At 45.6% G+C, this 24,571-nt stretch overlaps 5 protein-coding genes across 5 annotated transcripts; 1 reads left to right on the top strand and 4 right to left on the bottom strand.

Annotated features, from left to right (window-relative positions):
• Positions 1-427: 427 nt before the first annotated feature.
• Positions 428-2,265, bottom strand: LAJ45_09475 (uncharacterized protein; the record flags this gene model as incomplete). The annotated part of the gene is made up of 5 exons (XM_046119018.1): positions 428-1,337; positions 1,393-1,661; positions 1,745-2,067; positions 2,129-2,134; positions 2,193-2,265. The coding sequence occupies 5 exons, from the start codon at positions 2,263-2,265 to the stop codon at positions 428-430; spliced, it is 1,581 nt and encodes a 526-aa protein (XP_045967833.1).
• Positions 2,266-3,815: 1,550 nt separating this feature from the next.
• On the bottom strand, positions 3,816-4,643 carry LAJ45_09474 (uncharacterized protein; the record flags this gene model as incomplete). Its single annotated transcript, XM_046119017.1, has 1 exon — positions 3,816-4,643. The coding sequence occupies one exon, from the start codon at positions 4,641-4,643 to the stop codon at positions 3,816-3,818; it is 828 nt and encodes a 275-aa protein (XP_045967832.1).
• A 2,174-nt stretch (positions 4,644-6,817) lies between these two features.
• LAJ45_09473 (uncharacterized protein) lies at positions 6,818-10,484 on the bottom strand (the record flags this gene model as incomplete). The annotated part of the gene is made up of 6 exons (XM_046119016.1): positions 6,818-8,107; positions 8,198-8,718; positions 8,786-8,845; positions 9,104-10,079; positions 10,141-10,399; positions 10,453-10,484. The coding sequence occupies 6 exons, from the start codon at positions 10,482-10,484 to the stop codon at positions 6,818-6,820; spliced, it is 3,138 nt and encodes a 1,045-aa protein (XP_045967831.1).
• A 1,033-nt stretch (positions 10,485-11,517) lies between these two features.
• LAJ45_09472 (uncharacterized protein) lies at positions 11,518-12,953 on the top strand (the record flags this gene model as incomplete). Its single annotated transcript, XM_046119015.1, has 3 exons — positions 11,518-11,743; positions 12,191-12,267; positions 12,333-12,953. The coding sequence occupies 3 exons, from the start codon at positions 11,518-11,520 to the stop codon at positions 12,951-12,953; spliced, it is 924 nt and encodes a 307-aa protein (XP_045967830.1).
• A 9,717-nt stretch (positions 12,954-22,670) lies between these two features.
• On the bottom strand, positions 22,671-24,558 carry LAJ45_09471 (uncharacterized protein; the record flags this gene model as incomplete). The annotated part of the gene is made up of 4 exons (XM_046119014.1): positions 22,671-23,039; positions 23,150-23,553; positions 23,626-23,738; positions 23,867-24,558. The coding sequence occupies 4 exons, from the start codon at positions 24,556-24,558 to the stop codon at positions 22,671-22,673; spliced, it is 1,578 nt and encodes a 525-aa protein (XP_045967829.1).
• Positions 24,559-24,571: the final 13 nt, after the last annotated feature.

Raw genomic sequence — 24,571 nt, 5'->3', positions numbered from 1 at the left:
ACGTAACAGAAAGCCTATCGAACACAGGCACCGAAACCTCGAGCAAGACAAGATGAAACAAGGAGGAAGAAAATACGACACTTTTTCACCACCGTTTTTTGAGGCCCCAAGTTAGTTTCAAAGTCTCGTTGGGAACCTCCCAGCCAGCCCCAGAACCTAGACAAACAGATGTCACTGGAATGAAACATGGGTACTTTTCAGCAGAGTTTCATATCAGGTCTTGCAGATCTAAAGTGCCAAGACATACGTAGCGACAATACTCAGTCATGAGTAATCACTCATTTATCGAATAATATGCTCGCTTTCCACTGTTATCAAAATCGATAAAACATAAGGAAAAAAGAAAAGAAAGAAAGAAAAACTGCGATACATAATTCTTACCAAAGCATCATGGGCTTCGTACTGTTATTCCCTACCTCGCAAAAGTCTATTCCGCCGCCTGTCCCACCTCCCTGTTCCACCATTCATCCCAGTCCACAACCTTCCTCCCGAGCCGAGCCTCCTCCGCAGCAAACACCGCAGCATGGCTCCTGAGCACATCATCAACCGTCACACCTACAACCTTGTTCTGCACCTCCTCCACTGTCCACCCGTCACCAACCTTTACAATCGCACGCACAAAGGCACCCACCAGCCCGCCATCTCCACCGCCATGTCCACTAACCATATCTACCCACGGTCTATAGGTCTTACTCTGTCCTGTTTTGAAGTCGTGGACTATGATAGTATTACTGTCCGCCTCCACCTCACCCAAAGTACCGTATACTCTCGTAAACCTCTCACAGATGCGCTTCGAAAATGCTATCATGGTCAATGTAGCTGTCTTTGCGCCTCGGCCCGCTGGTCCATCGTCGTCCCAGGTCATGGTGACAACCTGGTTGTCCACGACGTCGTTACCTGCCTCATACACGCACCTCCCGTAGTAGCTTTTATCGTCCTGCTCTTTATCGGTGATATAGTCCGCCTCCAGCGCTATTTTGAGCATCCTCTGTGCATCTGCGATTGATGGTGCTTCTTCGATCTCTGGGACTACGATCTTAACTGGCCAGCCTTTGTTGCCCTGTGCAAGGTTAAGTTCGTCGTAGATCTTCTTTGCCGAAAAGATGCAGTCAGTGTCGGCTGCGGGGCATGAGTAACAGTTGGTTGCAGCACCGGCTGTGGCGGGCTTCTGGCTTGGTTTGAAGTGTACCAGTGAGCCAGAGGATGATATAGAGCTTGGAAGGTGTGGACGAGTATCGGTAGACGGCGAACAAAGAAGCCATAAGAGGAGGTCTATGTCATGGCAACATTTCGTCAGGAGCGAGGGAGCGGACGTCGAAGTTTTGCGCCAGTTGCCGCTGTACGTGTCAGGTGCTTGCATGCGCAGAAATGGAGGTCAGGGTGGTTAATTACCGGACGTAGCTATGTGAAAAATGCCACCACCCGACAGGTTCGGTGTGGTTTATATTGACGATATCACCAATCACTTTGTCGTCGCAAAGGAGCTTGCGGAGGAGCATGTTGTGGGGGGAGTATCGTAAGACATGTCCGATTGCAAATATGATGGGGTTGTGCTCTTTTGAGTTGAGAGCTCTACACATCTGCACGCAGGAATCCAGAGTTGTGCTGAGTGGCTTCTCGCAAAGAATGTGAATGTTGAGAGGACGAAGAGCTAGTACGATCTTTGGAATGTTTAGTGACACAACGCGAGGGTATACTCTCGTGTCCAGACCAGACCCGGAAGCTAGTCAACATAAATACTCACTTCACAATGAGTGTCGTCAAGTGTGCAAACGCAAATCCCATCCACTTCCCTCTTCAACTTTTCTCTAGCCTCCTCTGTTGCGATCATCTGTTTCCAGTCTTCGAACACCAACCCCGCACTAACGTCAAGAGCGTGTTTCGACACGAACAAGTCCCGCTTGAATTCCGCAGGCTCGGCGACACCGACTATGGTGCCGGGAGTACCTATTTTGATTGCCCATGCGTATGCGGAACCTCGAGAACCTGCGCCAATGATGAGAATACGGGGTGCTGCGGTGGAGCTAGACATTCTGGAGACTGTTGTGGACGAGGAGTCTGATAAGGCTGTGCTGTGGTTATTGGTAGCTAGGCTTGTTGACAGCTAACGGGAGGCAGACAGGGTTACACGAAACTATTGTCGAATCAGCAGGAGTTGATTACGAAATCTACTAAAGAGGGAATAAACGAACAGGGGTTTTTGATAAGGAACTGCGCATGTTTGGTGTCCGTTTCCGCGATATGATTATTGATCCGCCCTTGCATAGACCTGAAGTATCTACTCTATAGGTAAAGACCCAGGTAAATGTTAAAGATATGGGTTAAACAGCAGCCAGTCTAGTCGCCGGTGTGTGACAGGTGCGCATGATATCACTGTCTGGTCCAATCTTAACGCTAGGTTGTCGTGGCAAGGGCGCCAAGACACCTTCAACTGCACCACCACAATAGATATTTGGTCCGGTAAAGCCAAAATCTTCTTCATTATGACACCCAGCCTTTGTCTTTACGGACATTTTCAATCTGATGTGGTTGGAAAGATATAGAGGGCTTCGCGTTCTTGGTGTTTTTGAGATTGGGCGTAAAGTGCCTAGGATTCAGAGGTAGGACAAAAAAGCTTTCAATTAGTAAATGTAACATACAACCATCATCAATTGGAGAGATGAGAGCTAGCAAGGGAGAAAATACTAGATAAGACATACTAAGATATCGCCCGCTTGCTACGTAGCGGTCACGTTATAACGTGTCCTTGATAGTTCTTTATGACTTTAAAATCAGAGATCTTTAATCCGTTCGGGAATGCAGTCAATTCAGGACAAGAGGGTTTGTACTTAGCGATGCGAGTTGTATGCGAAGATAGAACCAGGCGTAGATATTCTTTCGTTGATATTTACCATTCCCCTTAAGAAGTTAACCGGGAGTGATACGTGAAGAAGAAACTGTTGAAACATGTCTCGTTCGGCGTGTGTGTGTGTTAGTCTACGTCAGGTAGACATGAAATCCCCCATGTTGCCACCATTGCCCTAAAAACCGATATCATAAGGACAGATCTATCGCGTATGTTTATTCACGTGCGCGCGATTCGTTTTTAACACCGAGGCATCTGACCTTACTTTAGTGTTCTTATCACCTCATATTTCGCATGTTTCCAGTATGGACGGCGTCAGGATATTCTACAGTCAATATTGAATGTTCGAGGAATAGACGCTTGAGCAACCCAAATTTAGATGGCTCTCCTCCTAGGGTACACGATTGATTCGGGGGTGATCTGCTCACAACTATCTGGGCTCATCTGCATTCAATGAAGGATAGACCGTTTTGTATTTCTTGGATGCAGTTTTCGATAGATTCATAATTCCTAGGACGAGCGAGCAACACCTAACAAATATCCGATATTCTATTATTATTACATGCCTTGAATTCCTCCGATCCGCAAGGTATGTATCTTCTGTACCTGGTAGACAAGATAAACCATGTCCCCAACAGAGACAAGTCAATACAGCGGCCTATATCCATATTGAGTGACCTTACAGAGCAAACCCTCCATCAAACCCTGATAATTATTAATACCCTACGTACAAGTTAGCTAATTGGCCTCTGAAGCCTGAGTATCTCAAGATGCTCAATACCTATCGAAGAAACAAATATGTTTTGTTTAATAATGCGGATTCATTTATACTCTCAAAGTAGGTATATACTCTCTATCCCAAGATATGAACACTACTGCCGGATTCTACCTGATCAAAGCCGCCCTATAGAAAATTTTATACTTTCCTTCATCCCGCAAATTAGTGCCTTGCCTTACTACCAGGGCTGCCTCACTCACTTGGAAATCTTTGATCGGTAGAATCATCATCAGATTCGCTCTGATCAGATTCACTCCCATCATCAGAAAAGTTGCACTGAGCTACTCGATCGAGACGTGCCTTCAATTCAAGATCACATCCAACACCCGTCCTTTTCTGTGTGTAAACAGAAAACTCTTTCCAGTCAAGCTCGTCAAGCTCATTAACATCGTTGATTTGATCCGTCAAAATTGGATTCACCTCTTTATCTATGACAACACCCTCCATCGAAGAGCATTGCGATCCGTCCGACGACTCCCCCAGGCTCGAGTTCTCGTCGAACACAAAATCCTGCATCTTAACATGCTCCTTCTCCACCGCAATCTGTTCCACCAGCCACTGTTTAAGCTCTCCCCAATTCGGGCCGGAGCTAGCATTTGTAACCCAATCAAACTCGACGATTCCCGGCTCAACGCCGTCCTTCTTTGCCTCCCACAGCCAATGAAGAATCCCCTTCTCCTGGTCGATCGGTCTCGTGCGGATCCACCTTAGCAGCATTTCATATGCAGTTAACCGCATGCGCGGATCCCAGGTTGCTGTATGGACCGTTGGGACATGGCCGCGGCGCCAGTAGCGGGGCATGGGTGGGTTTCGCACCACGGCCGGAAGTCGAAAGTCAATGAGCCTGTTGCAGCCGCGGAACATATGGCTGTACGCGAAACGGGGCGGACAAGCCCTGTAGGTGGAGTACTTTGGATACTTGTGGACGGGGTAATTGGCCGGTGGAGTTACATTGTGGCCGGTGTTCTCGCGGAAGGGGGAGGTGGTGGGCGAGCCATAATCGGTGGAGTTTCGGAACATTTTAATAATATGTCCCCAGGTTTCGAAGATAGAGGTAATTGTGACGGATAATTTGGAGAGGGTTGAAGTGGATAAGCTATTTGTGAGGGAAGGGGATGGGATGACGGTGGGGTTATGGCACTACTTTGGCGCACTGGTAATAGAATGTGGGGGGGCTTCTGTGATAGTTTGTTTAGCTCAAATTCGGGCCTCCTGGCGGATACAGAGCCTATTTTCCTGTAACCGCTATTTTAGTGCGAAAGACAGCGTTTTCTTTCTAGAAACAGCACAATTCGTCTTTATATCAAACTCTTGAAGTGTCCCCGAATTAACTTGGTATCATCACGTGAAGCTTTTTAAGGACTAAGGAGATTAAATGGGCCACTCAATCCCGGGCTCCCACGGTAGATAAGCTTAACGAGCTGGAAAGCTGCTGCCTTCCCATGGGGGGGTTCAGTGTTTGTTCAGATCCGCTTTTGAACCTACCATCGCTCAACTCTTCGAACATGCCATAGCTAGGTTCTATAATTGTTTTATTATCCGTTAGAATCGATGAATACTCCCGCGGATTTTGAAAGAAAGTTAAATAGGGAGAGAGTTATATTTACTCTTTGCACTCTGCTGGTGTCAGCCCCTGACCAATACCTAGTCTCTCCGTAGTACGCTTGCATCTGGCCAATCAGGATGATTACAAATAGATTTAGTACGCCCAACTGAGAAAGAATGAGAATTACTCTCCCGAGTGCTTTTGATAGCTAGTAGCTCATCACATCATGTGATAGTGCTGAAGTATTAAACTCACTGATAATTGCCAGCAATTGATACTTCAATAAGGCTCGGAGACAGATCTATAGAGAGCCTGGGAGTTAACGAGATAGATACTAACTAAGAATTAACCTCAATATTAGTATGTAGTAGAATCGATACTGCTTATTATGCGGGTCTAGATCAATTATTGAAGATTGTTTATGATAAATGTCGAAAAACGTACCCGCAAGATATCACGCGCAGCCCAAAAACATCCCCTGCTCTTGTATGAAGTAATATTTCTCTTCTCCACAGTCCCAATTCCCCATTCACACCTCGCCAATAAGTCCACTTGTTCTGTTGAGTTTCTTCTAAAAATTCAGGAACGTCTCGTTTGCCCACTGCGCCCCGCCCGAGCCACCCGCCGCCAAACTGCCGCCCGCACTGTAGAATTTCACCTCTTTTGCATATCTCTGCTGTCTAAAGACATCATTGGAATAAATACCTATGTCTTAACGTCTCTTCCCCTTAACCTACACCTTGTTGTAAATTCTTCCGAAGTCACCAGCTGCTGAACGCCACATGTGCGCACTCATGCGGTGCGCAGCCCAACCTCCTTGACTACCAACAAAGACGCAACCCCACGGTTCCGCACTCCACATTGGAGGTCAGGACTCTAGATTTTAGCAGTAGACGCGCTGGATGTGTCTTTATACCTCTCATGAAGGATAGCCTCGGGAACGACAGTTTGCGGTGGTAATCCTCGAGTGTACTTTTTGCCGGCCGCCGTTAGGGCTTGGGGCTTTGGGCGTGCCCTCACCTGATATAAGGTCTGGGTAACTGCGAGATCCTAATTAACAGACCGGAAGGGCTTACAGTTTATGAACTCAAGGAAATATCTGTTGTTAACCTCCGTAATTAATCTAAGTATATTTTCCAGCAAAGTTGCGGATATGGCGGACTCGTTAATACGAATACCTAGGCTCTAGCTGATCTACGGACTACTCTTACTCGGGGATAATTACAAATAGGAGGATCAATTGGAGATCAAATAGCCGTGTTCACGAACAAAAAAAATAACCGTAGCGGTCAAGAATAACCTGGAACATAATAGACGCCCCGGTGGAAGGGAAAAAACTGCAGAAGAGCAAGAAAACAGAAGATATGAGAGGAATCTAACGCTTTAAGAAAGAAAGAAGGGAAAAAGCGAATTGCATGAACAGAACCAACTATATCAATAACTTCGATCATGCCCTTAAGCTTCGATCTTCATTTTACTCATTAGAAAAAGCAAGTCATGCAGAGGTATAGCAACAAAAAAAACATACAAATGAAAACAGCATTTATTTGACGGTTCCTGACGGAGTTTGCCTAATAATTAAGATTTACGATGCCAAAATGATATCACTATGCTCTCTCAGCAGTCAACCTACCATTATTGCGGTCATTCACCATCTCAACCTCTTCTTCCTCCGCATCTTCTTCTTCGCGTCGGCAGCGGCAATAGCGGCGGCGGCTTCAAGCTCGGCAGGGGAAGGGTCCGAGACTGGCTCTGGTTCCATTTTGGCCCAGGGAATCAAGCGTTTCAAAAACTCTCGAGCCATGCTATAGCCTTCGACCCGCGTCTCTGCGAGCATAGAATCCATCGTGGGGAAATGATCAATTGTAGAGAAAGGAACTGGACCCGAGCCCGCATCCATTGTATCGGAGACAGATGAAGAGGATGTTGTAACTGTCGGTGTGACACTCTCGCCGTTCTGCCCCTTATCCTGGGTGGCATTGTCAAGCTCTTCCACAGCTTTGTTCTTTTGAGAGAGACACCAGGCCTTCTCATTGGCAATCTTCGAGGCTTTATCTACAAGACGCACAGTTTGGCGTGTATAGTCTTCCCGAAGGCTATCTCTCTTCCTTATGAGCTCGCGATATTCTTCCCAATTGGCTTGGCCTCCACTATGTATGACTTTGAATAAGGCATCAATTCTGCGCTGGCAGCAGAGCTCTTCAGATTTAGCCGATGCGTTGAGAGTATCAAGTTCAGCTTTGACATCACTTTCCGCTTTGTTGAGACGGAGGATCCTGGGAAAATATTCATCGTCTTTTTCTTGACGTTTCCTGAGGAGGAGAGATGCCTGGTGTGACTGTAGTTCTTTATCAGATCTTGATTCACTTAAAAGGTCCTCAACGGTGAAAGGTTGGAATATCTTCCTTTTACGCTTGTGTGAGACGAAAGGCTTGGTCACAGTTGTGGCGGAACCCTGCAAGGTAGTGGCCGAAGCAGCATTCTCTTCTTGAATCTGATTACTCGGACTTGAGGGCTCTGTGACCACCTCTGGAGTCTCCACGACTAGACTTAGCGAACCTCTTTCCTCAAGTTCTACAACCGCCTCTGGATTCTCCACAGTTGGAATTCCTAACCCCTCTTCGTCTTGTTCTGCGACTACTGGATCATCCGTGATTTGGTTTGTCAATTCTTCTTCCTCCTGTTCTGCAATCACCTCTGGATTCTCCACGGTTGGACTTGCTAACTCCTCCTGCTCTTGTTCTGCAACCATCGGATTCTCCGCGTTTTGATTTGGTAACCCCTCCTCCTCCTGTTCTGCAACCACCTCTGAAGTCTCTGCGATTGGACCTGGTAACCCTTCCTCCTCTCGCGGATGATCACTAGTTACTAGAGACTGTTCAACGATGTACTCAGTTGAAAATATGGCCTCTGTAGGCCCCTCAGATAGTACTGATTCCTGTAAATTCAGAGGTGAGCTGAGAGACCCAACTAGCTGTACAACATCACTGGCGATGGAGCCCTCGGTTCCCCGTTGTTTTCGGCCTACCAATTGTTCAAGTGCATTTCCCGTTTCTGGGACATTAGGAACATAATAATGGCTGCCACAGCTATCCGAAGTAATCGAGGTTCTCCTAGAAATCCCAGGCGATCTTGAGGTTGACGATGTTTCTGAGGCTGAGATGATTTCTGGAATATGAGATTTGGGTATCTCAGTAGCCAACGCCTTACCCGGTGCTTCTTCTCTCACTGCCGAAGGTTCGATGATTTCAGGTGGTACATCTTCAGATCTCCGTGGATAAGACCTCTGTGTATGTTCTGCATCTTCAGGTAGTATGAATTGACCTTTAAACTTCGGTTTATCCTCCTTCCAGCATTCGAAGGTAACAATTAAGCCTTCATCTGTTACTACGCATAGACGTCTTAAAAGTACCGCAAGGTTCTCTAATGTAGGGTGCGCTCGATTTTCGGACCATGTAATGGGATGTCGTAAAAATTTGCTCTGGTCTTTTTGAATCTCTAACCTTTGGATGATGTCTTCAATACCTATACATAGGCGCTTGCGCTCGTCTAAAGAGATTTTGATCATGGTCAGTTTACGAAGGTTTGCTAGCTTAATTTTCCAAGGTGTTCGTACCTGGAGGCGTAAGAGACGAAACACACTTCGTAAATAAAACATCCGTCACACTCAATGCGCCTGTTAATCCTAAATGAGTTTGGTTAGCCGGATTTATCAGAAACGTCTATTGCTGCGAACTGCGCTCGGTAAAGATTTCTGCGCCTCGATACCCTTTACCCAACAGGAGTTACGCTTCTTACTGCTCTACAAGGATACTTCGTAGGTTACATTATTCCCATCAATCAATGGGTAGCGAACATTATTAAAGGCGTAACAGAAAGGGCTCACTTCATTACCAAAAATGAGGAAGGACAAAAGAAAGCTGAAAGCACCCACCAGCATGACTTGGGGTATTCGACGATTGTTTTTTCTGCGTGCGTCGCGTATCCTCTCCAGGTTGTGGGGAGGTTAAGTTTATTGTAATATCATCGCTATCTGAGGGAATATTGTAAACGGGGGCCTTTTCTATCCCTCTTCGTTTCTCATTTTGTAGATTAAATCGGTTATCCTTGTTTTTCTCCACAGAGGATGGAGAAGAGTCTATCAAGATAGCCTCGGTTACACTATTCCCTTGCGCTTTATAAGGAGCGCGAGAGGAAGACGAGCGGTTTGGTGTTTTTGAGTTGGTTTTAGGCGGAGCGCGCGGTATGGCAGCTTGAGGGTTGGCATTAAACTCAAAGATCATGTGTTCATGGGCGTTTGAAGAAGGGATTGAGGTGTTAGCTGTTTCCTGCTGTACGTTAGAGACCGGTTGCCTTTGCAGATAGCGGCCCCTAGGGACCTCATAACGAGGCGGCAAGGTGGGAACGACGGGACCTCGAGGCTTGGAGCGAGGGAGGTGCGCGATGGGTTGAGGCTTGGCGGCAACGTTTATTGTCGTGCCTGTGATGGGCTCAATTGTATCCCTCAGGCTAAACTTCCCAGAGCCCTTGATAGCTTTAGCTCTCCTACGCTCTCTTGCCTTTTCTTTCTCAGACATAACTCCTGGAGGTCTTCTCTTCTTTACCGCAGTGCCATCCGCATTCATAAAGGGCTCTTTCGCAAGAGCAGCAGCCTTTGCAGTTGCGACCTTTTGCCGCTTCGGTTTCGTTGAAGAAATTGTTTCGGATAGTGCGAGTTGTAGCCTTTTCATCTTACTCGATTTGGGGGGTTCTGCTGCCGCCGATGGTGCTGCTGCCGCCTCGGAGGCAGGTACAGCAGATGAGGCTGCCGCAGGCATCGTGGAGCCACTATCTTCGTTGTTGGTGGGTGCTTGTGGTGTTTGCTGGATTTGTTGTGGTTTAGGGGGCAGAGGGAATTTTTTTGGAGTGTGCTGCAGGGTGTGGTTAGCGGGATGGATTCAACCAAGACAAACTTTACCAACATGCAATTACCTTATGATTTTCGAGTGAATTCTTTCCTTGGATTCGAATCGGCGAACCACTGGATACTTCACTCGTCGACAAAGAGTTGCTTTCTTTCTTGTCCCCCTCAGAACCCGAACCAGAAATACACTTCCGACCGCTGCTGCTAGTAGGTGATGTGCTATACCCACCGTCTCCTCGGGACGAAGGACTCACATGAAACGCTGACTTTCTTGCCGTCCTTGCTTGGGCATTGGTTTTGGGTAGATGTGCCAGAAGCGATTGAGGACTGGTAAGAAGCGAATTAATTGGTATTTTGCCGTTAGCACGTGCCGACGCTACCCTTTCAAAGTGACCAGGTGGCACTCGAGCATCGCTCGTGAGGACCGCGGGCTGGAACCCGTTCGTTGGCGAAATATTCTTGTCGTTCATCGGTGGGATCCTGGGAACACCCGCGGCTTGTACTGCCTGCGGAAAAAAATGCGATGAAGACATTATGGGCGCGTGTGTATAGTGAGCGTTGCTCAATGACGAACTTTATATATAAATATTGATAGACAATTCACAACACTCTCGGCTATGACTAGGTTAAAAAGTGAACTTCACTAAGTCATCCCGTCTGTGGATGCGCCAGGGGACACTCCTCGCTCTTGCAGGTAGCAAACTTGAGCCTCTGGGATTTTGAAAAGTCAACTTGAAAACGAAGGGTGCTAGAGCACTCGATCGTTATGATGAAGAAAGGGAGTGGTGGCAAGAAGGATAGGATGGGCAGGACTGAGGTGGTAAATAGCAAATCTCTGGGATTTTACCCCTCAGTTTTAGCACTCCCGAAGAGGAAAATGCCCTCGGTTTTAGCCCTAGAACAACTTACCTAGACGGAAGTGTGTCAGTGAAAATTAATAAGTCTGGATCACATAAGTAATTACTCAACTACATGTATCCATTTCCATAGATCACCTCTAAGAGTAGTAGGAGCACAACACTCAACAGCCAAAGTTCACACTCCTTCATACCTCTGCGATATGATCACAGGATACTGAGATATTTCGGGTCTACTTCGAGTGACACTTCTGCTCAGTAGAAACAGAATTCTAGAAACGCCCAATCTTTTGACAAAAGTGGTTAGCGTGCGGAGCATTACTTTGTCGGCCAAGACATATAGCAACAACACGTTGAAAAAGTCGATCTCTGCACCTCCTCTTTAAATGTGTGGACTCCTTCGGCCCACACACTTGGAGCTGTGCGATCTCATATATCAAAACGGTTGGAAGACACTCCAGAGAACTCATATCGTTGGAAGATCCAAGACTTGGAAGCACATCGATTGCATTTCTACTGGGACTGATTGGCCATCCTCCGGGGAAGACTCTGATCAGCCTCTCTACCCCGCCGCTAAATTCTCAAATCATGAGGGCATTTCAACCGATCAGTCGGAGCAGACATATTAGTCAAAGAAACTTCTATGGCCTCCAGCAGTCTCCTCGCCCTAAATTCAACCTATTACTAACCTTCGATGCTTTTGGGACACTCTTTGAGCCGAGGGATTCGATCGCCGCCCAGTATGCTCATGTGGCACAGGAACACGGCATAGAGGGTGTGGAAGAATCTGACATTCGAGTGACATTCAAGAAAGGTAATAAAACTCCCTCCACTTGAGAATTTCTTCTTTTGGGAACATAATTCTTGTTACCCACTTTTCCATACGTTGTGATGCATATATGTCATTACGTCAAATGCCCGGCTATGACTTACCCGGTTCATAAACAACTGTCCTGGCTTTTTTCCCGTTGAACCTTTGAATGGTCAATCATGACTTGATAAATCAAAAGATCATAAATATCAATACACTTCTAAGAAATAGGAGTCAATGTATAGCATTAATGTCTCTATCTTCATATTGAGCAACACCGGATGCGGGTATCGGACCCATCTAATGTGACTTGAAGCGATGAAACCAGTGCCAGATATAGATATGTTGAGGACCGACTGCATTCCTATCAAGTGCTTTTTAACCACCGCGGGCTCCTATTGCTGCTAACCACGTGTTCCGTTTGGTTTTCCACCTGCTAACGGAACCTAGCCTTCAAGCAACAGGCCTCAGAGAATCCTAACTACGGAAAGAAGTCTGGAATGACACCTGAGCAATGGTGGACCGGCGTGTGTCTCCCTACGCGCAACCTTTTTGTGCCAAAGACTAACAATGCGCCTAATCTCTAACGCAGGTAATTACCAATACATTCACCCCTTTAACTAAATCACCTCCCCTTCCTTCCTTAGCGCACGCACTTCTCCATCGCTTTGCCAGCAAAGAAGCCTATAGACTCTTTCCAGATGTCCTCCCGCTTTTGAATCGCCTCAAGCAAGACACGCTGTACGACACGGTCACGCTGGGCGTCATCACCAATTCCGACCACCGCGTAACATCAATCCTGAACGATCTAGGAGTAGGAGTACGCGAGTACAGACCTACTGTTCCAGGCCAACCGCATCCCGAGCAAGGTGTGGGCGACAGCGCGCTAATTGATTTCGTGGCCTTTTCATACGATATTGGCTGTGAGAAGCCTCATCGTAAAATATTTGACGCTGCGCGAAGAATCTGGCAGGACTTGCACTCTGAAGATCGCGGCGTGCTGGTGCCAGTGCACGTTGGTGATGATTATCGTAAGGATTTCTGGGGTGCTCAGAACGCACTCTGGAATGCTATCTTGGTCCATGAGAGAGTAATGGAGCGCGCCGTTGCCAACGATTGGGAAAAGGGAAGGTCGGGTTATTTCGTGGAAAGCCTTGAGCAAGTCTATGACATTGTCGAAGAGATTGCCAGCGACGTCATGTGCCCTTTGTGATAACTTCATGGCTAGAAGACTTGTATGTCAAGCGCGTACCTTGGTCATGGGCATTTTATCCCAACTAGCAAGTGGATTAGGTAGTCGAACTAGGCTATTTTATTTACTTAAACATCTTAAGCAGTGATTCGTGTCGAACGTGATTAGAAGTCTCTATATTGTTTTGATCCTAATTGTGTAAGGAACCGCCTGAAGGCGAAGTTATTCGTAAAGAGCTTCTACGTAACCTGGAAGCGAACTACCCTTTCTAAAATTGCAGTATTTAGCACAGTAACTCACCGTCACTAGTGCCGTACCTTCGACTTTTCTTTAATTAATGTCTGCAATGTCCATATATTAATGAAAGTAGCCTGGGTTTTGTTATCTTGCGTGATGCCGAAGCATGTAATCATTACCTCTAGTAGTTTAAAAGGTCTTTTTTGTTCACAAACCCTACTGTTGCAAATGGCGGTCCAAGATAGGGGTATGGGCTTGTTGCTTTGTCATCTTTCATGGCGCTAGATGTTGGATAACGATCGTGGCTGTCATGTCAGGATGTTGCGATTAATTACTCGGTCCCATCGACTATGGATTTGGAAGGAAGATAGAACTGTAGATTTGGTATAGCGAAAGAATCTGTATAATTATCCTATCACAAGACGTCGTGATCGAATATACCCCGTAAACATGTCTTTCAGACATATCGACATTATGCGCGTAGGAATCATATATTACTTACATGCGGGGTAATCCAAGTAAGCACATGTAAGTGACTCTACTTCAATAAGACACATCCCAAGTGCGATCGTCGGTCTGCTCTCCCGGTAAGGTTGGGACACCTCAAGACCTTTTTTTGATGATTTGTTGACGTTAAAGCAGTTTCTTACGGAAAAGTGCTAACGATTTGTGTCGTTCAATTCTCGGTAGACCAGTTATCCAAAATCATTGTAGCCATATCCACGGCGATTTTAAATGTAGAGACAACTGATGAGTAGGTTTATATCCTTCTTTATACACTCTAGAACTGAGCTTTTGTTAGTTCGGTTGGCATTATCATATTATTACATAATTATTATATGTAATATTCTGCGTGTAGACACTCCAGAATGTTTCAGTGGTTTAACTTACCTAACCCTGTGTCTTGTTGTCGCAGTCACCTGCATGCGCCCCTCTTTTACACAGTGGAACAGGTCTAATTACAACGAAGAAATACATAACCGATTACAATTATGTCGGCACGGGCATATCCGCACGGCAAAATCGACGGCCCGCATGATCTATATCTCGTTTATGAGTAGAGAATGCGCTTTTGTGATCTATTGATCCCCAGCTGAGCGGTCACCTTTCAAGTTACCCTGTTTCCGGGTGTTCTCGGCCTAATTATCGTCATGTCTTTCATCTCACACCCTGTTGACGCTGGATCTTGAAATTTCTCGATCTCTAGTTCAGGTCTCAGTCCTCCTCGAGACGCCCAAGAGGTGACTCGGCCGCTGACTGAACCGAGCTCCCGTCCACTGTTGATGCTATGCTCATCCACGAAGTTTAATTCTAGCAACTTGTCCAGGCCCAGAGTTAGTGGGGGTGAGTAGATTATCTTCGATAGACTCACTAGTTGAATTAACCATAATAAAGGTGGAACTTTATTTGAATATCAGGTATCTTCTAGGCTCGAGCTCCAAATGGGACGTTTGCACTGGGGGTTTTGGGGCTCCATAGATCCCTTGAGCTCCAAATATGTGTTCTCCTGAACCTAGTACACACCACTTACTTGTAGGGTGTTCATTTTTGCTAACGTGACAAATCACATCGACACAGAACTCGTCCTCGGCATCTAGAACTACACGGCTATCTTGATCATGAGGTATAACGAACTAGAAAAAGTTTAATACTACCTCGCATTTCCATCCCAGCATCCGCTTGCGCCTCATATAAACCACAAGTGACCTAGTATGATAAACCTCGCCTCTTTCTTTTGTGACGCTCAGGAAGGAAACTGACTTTGGTTAAAAGAGACCCATCATAACAAAGGCTTCTAGTAAACAGCAAGACTCACTGCAGTGTGATGCCTACGACGGCATAACACATATCCAGTGATTACTGCTGCTTACTAAAATATAGGTGATGGACGACTGGCATGTCATCGTTACTCTTCGTCGAATTACAACTTTGGGAAACTGAAATTTCACTCACCTTCACGTCAGCCTATCAATATTAGTTCTTGAATTGAAAGGTGGGGTTTTCCGAACTAAGCGTCGCTAACCTCCAAAGTAGATTGAGGACTCGTAATGATTGTCATCACCTTTTTGATAGGTGTGACGGATTTTACTTCTGACCTAGCAAATTTATCTTTAGTTTGGCATTCCCGAAATACAGAGGTAGGACTCCAACCAGATATTGATATATCGGACCCCTTTGAGCCAGAACATAGCATCAGCATAGGGTATACCGGCTCACAGGGAGAGGACTTGTATTCTTTACCTTTTCGGATTTCTTCCCAAAGAAGGACAAGTAGAAGGTCTCACGGGGCCGATATACATCAGGCTATGAACTGTCTTGTTCCCAATTCAATGAGACCCGAAATTCCAACGGACTGGATGAGGCAGACAGAAATGTATTCTACCTGAAATGCTCGCTGGAAGAAAGCGGCTCCTCTGTCATCTGACTATATTGGAGCTATTGAGATATATATGGCACCTATATAATTTTCAAGCACCCATCGCTTATACATCACCCACCTTGGGGAGTTCTCTAATTACCGCGATCTCTCTTTCCCGGGCATGAATTACCTTCGTCGCGAGTTCACGAACTTTCATGAGTCAGATAGTATACTACGGCGATCATACCGGCATTTCTACCTTACACAGGAACATTAGGTCCACATATCGTTATTTAAACCAACTCTTGTATCGGACAACAATTAAATTTTTTAGATCGCGTCCTAATACCTATGTGAGGATTCTATAACAGAAATGAGGAGCACTGTGCCATCTACCGGATCGTTTTTTAGTAGGTGGGCCCTATTTTCGCTTGTGATAGTGAGGTGATTGGTAAGTCCAGTATACCGAGAAGCGGGTAGCCATGACGCTTCCAAAAAAGAAAAAAGGAGAGAAGGAAAGGTAGAAAATATATTATCATAGGATTACTAGCTTTTCTTCTATTCTTGCGGTCAATATTCTCAGCTCAATTCCTGTTCGTATGGTATATGAGGACACTCGGATGCTCAAACCCCCCGGCCTACCCAGTCTCGGGCATTTCGAGGGGTTGGCCCTGTATCATGTTGAGGCTTCTGGAGCCTGTCAGCAACTTTTTTCCTCGTCTAAATCAACGGATTCACACTCAAATTAAGGTATTACCATTCTCCACTTGGCTGAGCTCCGTTGATAGCATCTGCATGAATCCGCGTGGTCACCAACTTCATGAGTCATGCTATTCTTATCATCAGATGCCGCAGAGAATTGGGTTCGACAGACCAGCCTTGATATCATGTCGATAAATCAGGCACCCAGTAAACATAACCCCTTTACTGGCGTGCATGTGGCAAGTACTCCATGGAGCATTCCCGATTGGGCGCCGGACCACATGTGTTCAGTATGCGTGCATTACATATTTAGTACTCACCTGTACTGATATTTAGATATTTTATATCAACTGGTTTAAACTTGCGGATTCAATACATACTGTATTACTGTTCCTTGACAAAGGACACACCGAGTGTGGGTGTGGCTAGTGTCGCGATAGGGCTTGGTGCGGGTACCCATGTCGCTTGAGCCTTGTGGCGGCGCGTCACATAAAGGGGAAGTTTAACGACACAATTAGCTACCCTCACATGCTTCAAATAGCCCGTTCAGAATGGTTCTCCCAGTAAACCCCCGTCACAGATAAACCTGTGGTTTAAAGTTGGGCAACTACCTTTCTCCGCTGTCGAAACTGCGCATGTATGCGTGCGAGTACGACAGTCCTTGGCCCCACCTAGAAAACCCTAGCTAGCTCGAGAGCACTTTGAATTCGGCTCTTCTTAGTCTAGCAGACTGGGTTATACTGCTTGGGCAGTATCCCGGTATACGGTGCAGATCAAACTGAACCTCCTTCACGCAGGCCAACCACCAATAGCTAAATATAATCAAAGTATCCAGTTCACCTCTTTTTTTTGTTGTTGTTTAATTCATTCATCCACTTCACCCTCCTTATAAGGAGTACCAAAAAACCCCGGCACTAGCTAGGATCTAACAATTAGTCAAACCGCAGATAACAGCAGTGGCTCCAGGCCACTTTAGCTCTGGCTGTAGCACTAGTTCGGGGGTTCTTTACTTCCGGAAAATATAACAAGACCACCCCATACTTTCCAAGATCCGTTGTGGCCTATGGGATGTCTTTCCTTCCAACAGGTCTTGTCGATAGATTGTTATTTCAAAAATTGGTATTACACCGGAGTTCCCTGGTTCACTCAGTTCATCCAGGACATTACCATAGAGGTATCCTCTGGGTTGGTGAGTGTTGCATATTGCAGACCTCCGGTCCAGGGAATGCCAAGCCATATTTCTTAAAATAATCCAGCGCGGCTAGTGGTTGACCTTCAGGCCTAGTTATTTCGCCATTGGAAAGCACTATCAAGATAACTAGAAAGTTCTGGACCTACTTGTCTCACCAACTCAAGGGATATCATACTGTGCAAATTTCTAGTCATTCGATGCACTATAAAATTTAAATCTAACTTGTACTTAGAGTTTCAAATGGTGAACCACCCAGTTCCAGGGTTTCCGGTGGTTACCGGTTATCTGGTTTAACCCCGTTTAGTAGAGTTCTTACCCCCTTAAATAAAAGGTTAAACGGTTCATAAATCTTCAAAACCGATTAAACTGAAGGTTTAAACACTTTGTACGAACTCTGTTCCTGACCTCGAACACCGCACTTAGTCAGCTGGAAGACCCAGTTCCTGAGCTTGAACACCCGATTCCCGATCTCGAACACCCATCATACGCATGGCTACCTACCAAGACATAGAACCACGGTTTATCGGTTAAACCGGTTTAAACTGTCAACATAAACAGTTGGTTCAGGTTTGACAGTAGAAATTTAGCAGTTGGTGCGGTTTCGTCTTCATTTTGAACCGGTTTGTACCGTTGGAAATCCTGCCCAGTTCCTGCGGCGAGAGGCTCCCGTTGACAAGAAGGTTTACAGAAAACCTTTCTCTGGTAGAAAGTCTTACCAGACCTCTCTTTATCTATTAAAAGGACTCTTGTTCTGCGAATAGACTTCTGAACTCAACGCCAGTCTGATCTGATTATAGAAATGCTACGTACCGCTACCGCAGATCTCGGGTTTCCTATAAGGGCCCGTTTGGTTGCAACGAGTCAATCTATGGATCGCGAAAAAAAAAATACTGTATATATTAAACATTACCATTCCACGGATTGCGAGCAAAACTGGTGGTGTTTGGTTGGGCACATTTTCTCTGCATTATTCCTCATTATGATCCACTTTTTAACTCTTTCAATATCAGTCCAATTTTTATTTTTCATGAGACATGACATCTTGCGATAAGAAATATCATGGCTATGCAAAAACTGAGATTTCAAAAACTGCCGCGTTGGTGGCTTCGAGTGCGGCATTTCTTAACTCATGCGAAACCATCTCAACTTTACCTTTGGAGGTGAAGTTCAGATTATGGCCTTTTCTGTGGTTTCGCGTGGTTTCAGACGGTAAGTACAGCTACTGTTGCCAAACACTTCAAATACCTACTCCATGGATTGGGCTCAATCCGTGGACCGAACCCCAAAAATCGGGCCCTAAAGAGGATTAGATCACGTAGCGTCTGTATATGCTTTGCGTTTCCGCTTCACTTTTAATCTTAGGCGTGCAAACCTGACTTAACATCCTATAGCATAGCCATGTCAGAGACAAACCTTTTATCGTAGAACGAAGAAAATACTAACTCGGGGCACGTGGCTGTACTGAAAGCTAGATATATTATAAAATATTCCTAACCCAATATGATTAGAAATCCGATGAGTTGGACTACCATAAACGTTGCGTTTGCATCGGCTCAACGGCGGAAGTAAAAATCCTTGGCGGCGATCACTTACTCTCCGAGTGATAGTGTGTGGATCTGTGGATCTGTCACGCAAGTGATAAATGAAAATCAGCGACGGTGACAGATATTTCTAGCACGTGTACAAATTCTGCATCTTCGGGTGAATTTGGCATTTGCTTTTCATCGTCATACATACATGTACCTTATGTATGCAACGTCTGCATAATTCATATCTACGAAATGGATGTTTAAAGCGCGACATATACGTAAGGTCATGATGGCTTAAACTACCTCAAAGTACAAGAGGTAGAAATAATCGGGTTTGGCCGATACGGGAATGATGATCATGGCTACCCAAACGCGTTTTTCCAAAGGACCGTCTGATGGGAAATACCCCTATATTTTCTCTGTTACGAGACAGAGTTACGACTGGGTGCATCGATCGCTGGTTATTCCAAATTTCCTCTATCGACTAGAACACGTTGTTAGTAGGTTCGACATAACGCACATGACGTAATGTTCTTACTAGACACGTATCCGTGACGTACATAACCCTTAGACCTCTCTATATAAGCTCAACCAACCAACCCAACACTTCCCCAACTCATATTTGTTCAATGTCTAATTAACAAACAATCCAATAGTAAATGGGAAACAAAACCCCACACCCAGAACAAATGTTTGCCTTCTAGGATTGGATGAGCAAGCTTAAGCAACAGCATCTAGCAGTTTGAAGTTGGACGGGCGACTTTTATCGAAGTTTACAATTGACCGTCATCAGTCATGAGATACTATTGTACCTCTTCGGGTATGGGACTTACTACGGCTTTGAGGCCTTGTAAAATAAGCATGGGTTCTTGTGGCCGCCTTGAATTTCTATGATAGCTTATGATATGATAGGACTTTCAAGAAAGAACGCGAGTTAAGTCCCATTCTCAACATAACAAAATGGTGATTTTAAATGAGAAGGTCTTCATGGATAACGATTGGACATTGCCTTTAGCTATAGACTTCAAGGAGCTTAATGTTCTCTACTCCTTGATTAGCCCTAGGGGTTCAATTATCACCACGTTATAAACAACTTAACTCCATTGAAATCAATCCAGTCCTAGATTTTCTACGGCGCTTTCGTGTGATAACGCTTGCTTATTACAGGCCATTGTAAGGTTAGCCGTCCAGCTATTCAGTCTCAGATTATAACTGCAATTCCTTTATTCGCAAAATGTATGCTGCGCGTATGCTTAAAGGGCCGTTATAACAGCTCAGACAGCACCTGTTTATCTTAAACACTCACTACTTGTGTTATGTCAAGGAGTGAACGCTATTTATCGTCAGCTAGCTATTCCATGTACTGAATGGAGACTTTGATTCGCCAAAGTTACTTGGCATTTGACGATGCGCAGACTTCTCTTGTTCGCTGAATTTCACCTCCTTCATTCAATTCAAGTCGAACATCTGCTTTCATTCTTTACTTTTATAGAAGACTAATCTAATCGATATAAAGCCTTGCAATTTAAATGTGTTCTCAACTCGTATCACCTCTGCGCACGACGCTTAATAAAGCAAACACTCCTACCAGCAAGTAGGTCCACCAGCTTTAAAGAATACGCCAGCTTTGTATAATACCAACTTCGCACTCTATTAAGCCATACAGCAGACTTTTTGAACAACATAATTCTCAAGTTCCCGGCTAGACCAAAACGTGCGCAATGCGCAATCATCGGGGCGCGGCACTGCAAGGTAACGCAACCCCAGCTCTAAAGCTATATAACTAATCACAAGAGGTACCGATCCCTGAATCTACCAGGCATTTTCATTTCTACACCTCTAGACACAGACAAAGCTCGAATACCTCCGAACCTCGACCGATGCGGCTCTGTCGATGCTAACCGCGCATCGATTACCCTGCCTTAGGCCTAGAAACCGAGTGATATCCTCTGAAGCTCACCTTCCCCGTCAGCACCAATTATCGATATCACCAATTGATATACCCTAATTATAACCAACAAGATAAGATTACGGGCCTCTCTGAATCTAGAGCAGCTCGGCCTTCGGATGTTTCACCACCGCCCGGCGCCAAAATAATACACAGTCTAGAACCCTCACCGCAATCTCCGGCTAGAAACATTTCCAACAGCTCCCGTGTATGAAAAAAAAAGTGGGGCGCACTGTACCCAGTATAATCGCTACCTAACGGCGAGACGCTCCGGCCCGGGCCTGTGTACATACATGTATGTATGTAATTCTCGTCATCGTCCAGCGACAATGTACGGCACTCCCACATGACTCAAAAGGAAAAAAAAATGCAGCAGACTCATAGACGGGAACGGGAGTTGTGGCCACCCGCCTCATCTTTTGGACTCATGGCGGCTGCTGCCACCAATGGAGACGAAATGCCGCATTTAGCTTAGCTCGAGTTCGACACGCGGAAAAACCATTAATTCTGAAAGAGAGAGAAAAAATAAATCTCGGGTTATTTTTTTTTGTTTTCTTTACATGGCTTTTCTTTATGACAATTCAAGAGAGAAAAAAAAGGCTGCCAGCAGACCTCGTGCGCAAAGTGGGAATGGTCGTTAATATCGCGATTTTCGGAAGTGACCCTGTGCCTCAAGGTTTTGTTGGGGAAACAAGCTTTTTAGAGTACGCTGCTAGAATATTGTAGATGACATACACATGTTTTCCACCCGAAACATTGCATCAAGAATGTCCCACAAACCTTGGAAACGTTGGTCGAACAATGAGGTAACCCTAACCCACGCTGTAGGTACAGTCCAATCAATACATAACAACCCTAACCCACATTGCATTATTATTGCATTTATTGTATTTTTGAGAACGCGGTTTCGGTGCAGTGTAGGATGTTCAAAACGAGTTTTACCATGTATACAAAGTTATGGAATAGATGCAGATATCCGTGAAACACCCGAAAATCACCTGCGCATCCTTATCGTATCAAACTACCGCACTAAAATTTATTCTTAATATATTTGCTAAAAGACTACATGTAAGTATGATGACGCAGGTGTGGCTAGCTAGCAAAGCAATTCCGGCTTCCAAAATATCAAATTAAAAAGAGAGTAAAGTACACCTTTTGCCTTCCTCAAATCCTGCTCTTGCTTGCTATAATCCAACACTAGTATTCAAAGTCGAAAACCGTGGTATAGTACCCGAAACTCCACCCGAAACGACGAAGACACTATAATGAGTGGATGGATATAATGATATGAAAAGTTTGGAAGGGGCGAAAGGAAATACTTCAGACATAAGTATAAGGAAACAGTAAAAAGAATGTGGTTAATGATGATACAGGAATCATGTGAAAAAGAAAATAAAAAAATACGTGTGTCGATCTCCGGAAAATCTATGCCTTTCCCCATGTCTTGACTTTCACGTCCACCAAAACTATCTCAAGCCTAAACCCCCGAATTCTTTACAACCAACATACTACAAACCGCACTTCGCGCCCTAGGACCCCATATAGGAGAAAACTTGCAATGATTGTCAAGTTCCTTCTCCAGGTATCTCACGGGTTAACTCGGCGCAGCATCCCCTTTGTGCAAATAGACACAAACTTAACGTACTCAACAAATAGAAAGAAAAAAAAATTCAACCAAGAATAGCACCTAGAAAGGCCCAGAAATACCTGAAATGGTGTCAAGAATCCCACCACTCCTCTACCATTGCCCCCATCCATTCCTGTGAGTCCTTCATAGGATCTCTTCCTCCATCTCCATGCCGCTCGATAGTAGCCCCCCAAATTCCATTTTCCCACCCCCATAACCCGCTGTCATCGAAGTGATAGGAGGGGTATTGTGCCCAAATCCCACTCCCCTTCCCATAGCAGCAGCATTGTTTGCAGCAAGATTGGGGCTCTTTACGTCAATATCACCACTTCCACGGCGCTTTTTAAGTGGAGTTTCTGCCTCTGTATTAGCCGCTTCGGGTGCCAGGTGATTGTTTCCTGGGGTGGTGGCGAAATTATTCGAATTCCCGTCCCCAACTACCGGGGGTGGGGTGGCATCCTTGGACTTTGATCCATCACCCTGGAGTGAAGATGTAGAATGGGAACGCTTGAGCTAAAAACCAAAATACAGATCAGTATTCCGATCCACGTCATTTGGGGTTCATTGAGAAAAGAAAGTAAAAAAAAAAAAAAGAAGCGTGTTGGAAATGAGCATGATCAGACCTTAATTCGTCCGACTCTTCCGACAAGTTCCTCCTCAAGCCTAACTTCCTCCTCGGTCTTCATCCGTTCTCTGATAGCGTCCCTGGCGTCTCTGCTCAAGTCATCTCCCATGAGGAGTTCACCATCATCCCTGTCATGGATGCCTGGGATGAATTTGCCGCTTCCATTCGAGTGGCCGTTCTGGTGCCATTCGGCGTCACCTTCGCGGAAGTCTGTAAATCCTTTCTTTTTCCCATTCAGTAACCCGTCACTCTTGGGGATGAGCGAAGAGAGGGCAGAGGAGAGAGATGCGAAATCTTGCTTCTTCCACTTGGTCTCAGCGGCAGATGTTACAATAGTTTCGGCACGCGTGAGAACGGGGAGCGGAGGGGGCGGTTTGATCAAGCCCATCTTTTTAAGTTGACCTAGATATATAAACCTAGTTAGCCTTGCTCCCAATTGATAGAGGAATTGCAAAAGTAGACATGAACACATACGCTCTCCGCGGTAAAAGAACACGAAACTGGCGTAGACTACGCCCTCGGGATCCAAATGACTGACACTCTGTGTCGAGACGGTTTCTCTGTCAAGTGGTTTCGGTTCCGATAATCTGTTCGCGCGGAAAAGAAAAATGAATAAGCTCTCTATAAGAATTGATACTCACTGCCGGAAACTTTGTTCCGTGTGCCCACCCGGCCAATTCATCCCACCAAACCGGGTTTAAGACAGTTAACGTACCCCGCAGTGTGGCTCACATCCACTCCGCCTCCAAAATCTTCATTGTCAGTTCTGTTATTGTTGTCCTTGAACATCCCGCCCCAAACACCTCTTCTGACAGGGCCTTCGCATCGAACTCTGAACAAATCTACCCTGATTTGCCCTGCTGATTCCTTAGTTCCTTCCTCCTCCTCTTCTTCTCCTTCGATCATTTTTGCCGGCATACTGTGCCTCCTGTTGACTGCCTTCCGACCATTGGACTTGGAATTGGCTTGCTTCTCGGATTTGGAGATATCCAACCCGTTGAGGAAGTTCTCCAGCCCAACCTCTTTGAACACAAACTCCCGCTCTGCGAGTTCCCCCTCCTTAACCTCAACCCACCTGCTGCTAATCCACGTTTCGACGCCCCGACGCAGCAGGGTGGCGGTTTCTTCCTTCTCTCTCCCGTCGAAGTAGACATACGCCGCCAAACTCTCCCGGTCATCACCCTCGTTCTTCGGAACATAGCTGTCAAGAATCGTGATAGAGATAGCGAAGGGCGAGTTGGTCGAGGAGGGGATATAACTGGTGATTTTGGGGGTATTGCGGAGACGGTGCACCCCATACTCTGACAAGGAAGAATGGGCAGTGTTGGCCCAAGAGAAGTTTTCGGTAGACACCGGGGGATCCTTCGGTGTGTGAATGTTGAGGGTGACGTGCTTAAAGGTTGGCATTTTTGGCTAGTTT

The sequence above is a fragment of the Morchella importuna genome (assembly GCF_003444635.1).
Source record: "Morchella importuna strain M04M26 chromosome Unknown Morimp01GS036, whole genome shotgun sequence".
In the NCBI taxonomy this organism is placed as follows: domain Eukaryota; kingdom Fungi; phylum Ascomycota; class Pezizomycetes; order Pezizales; family Morchellaceae; genus Morchella; species Morchella importuna.
This window is presented reverse-complemented; position numbering and strand designations above follow the sequence as displayed.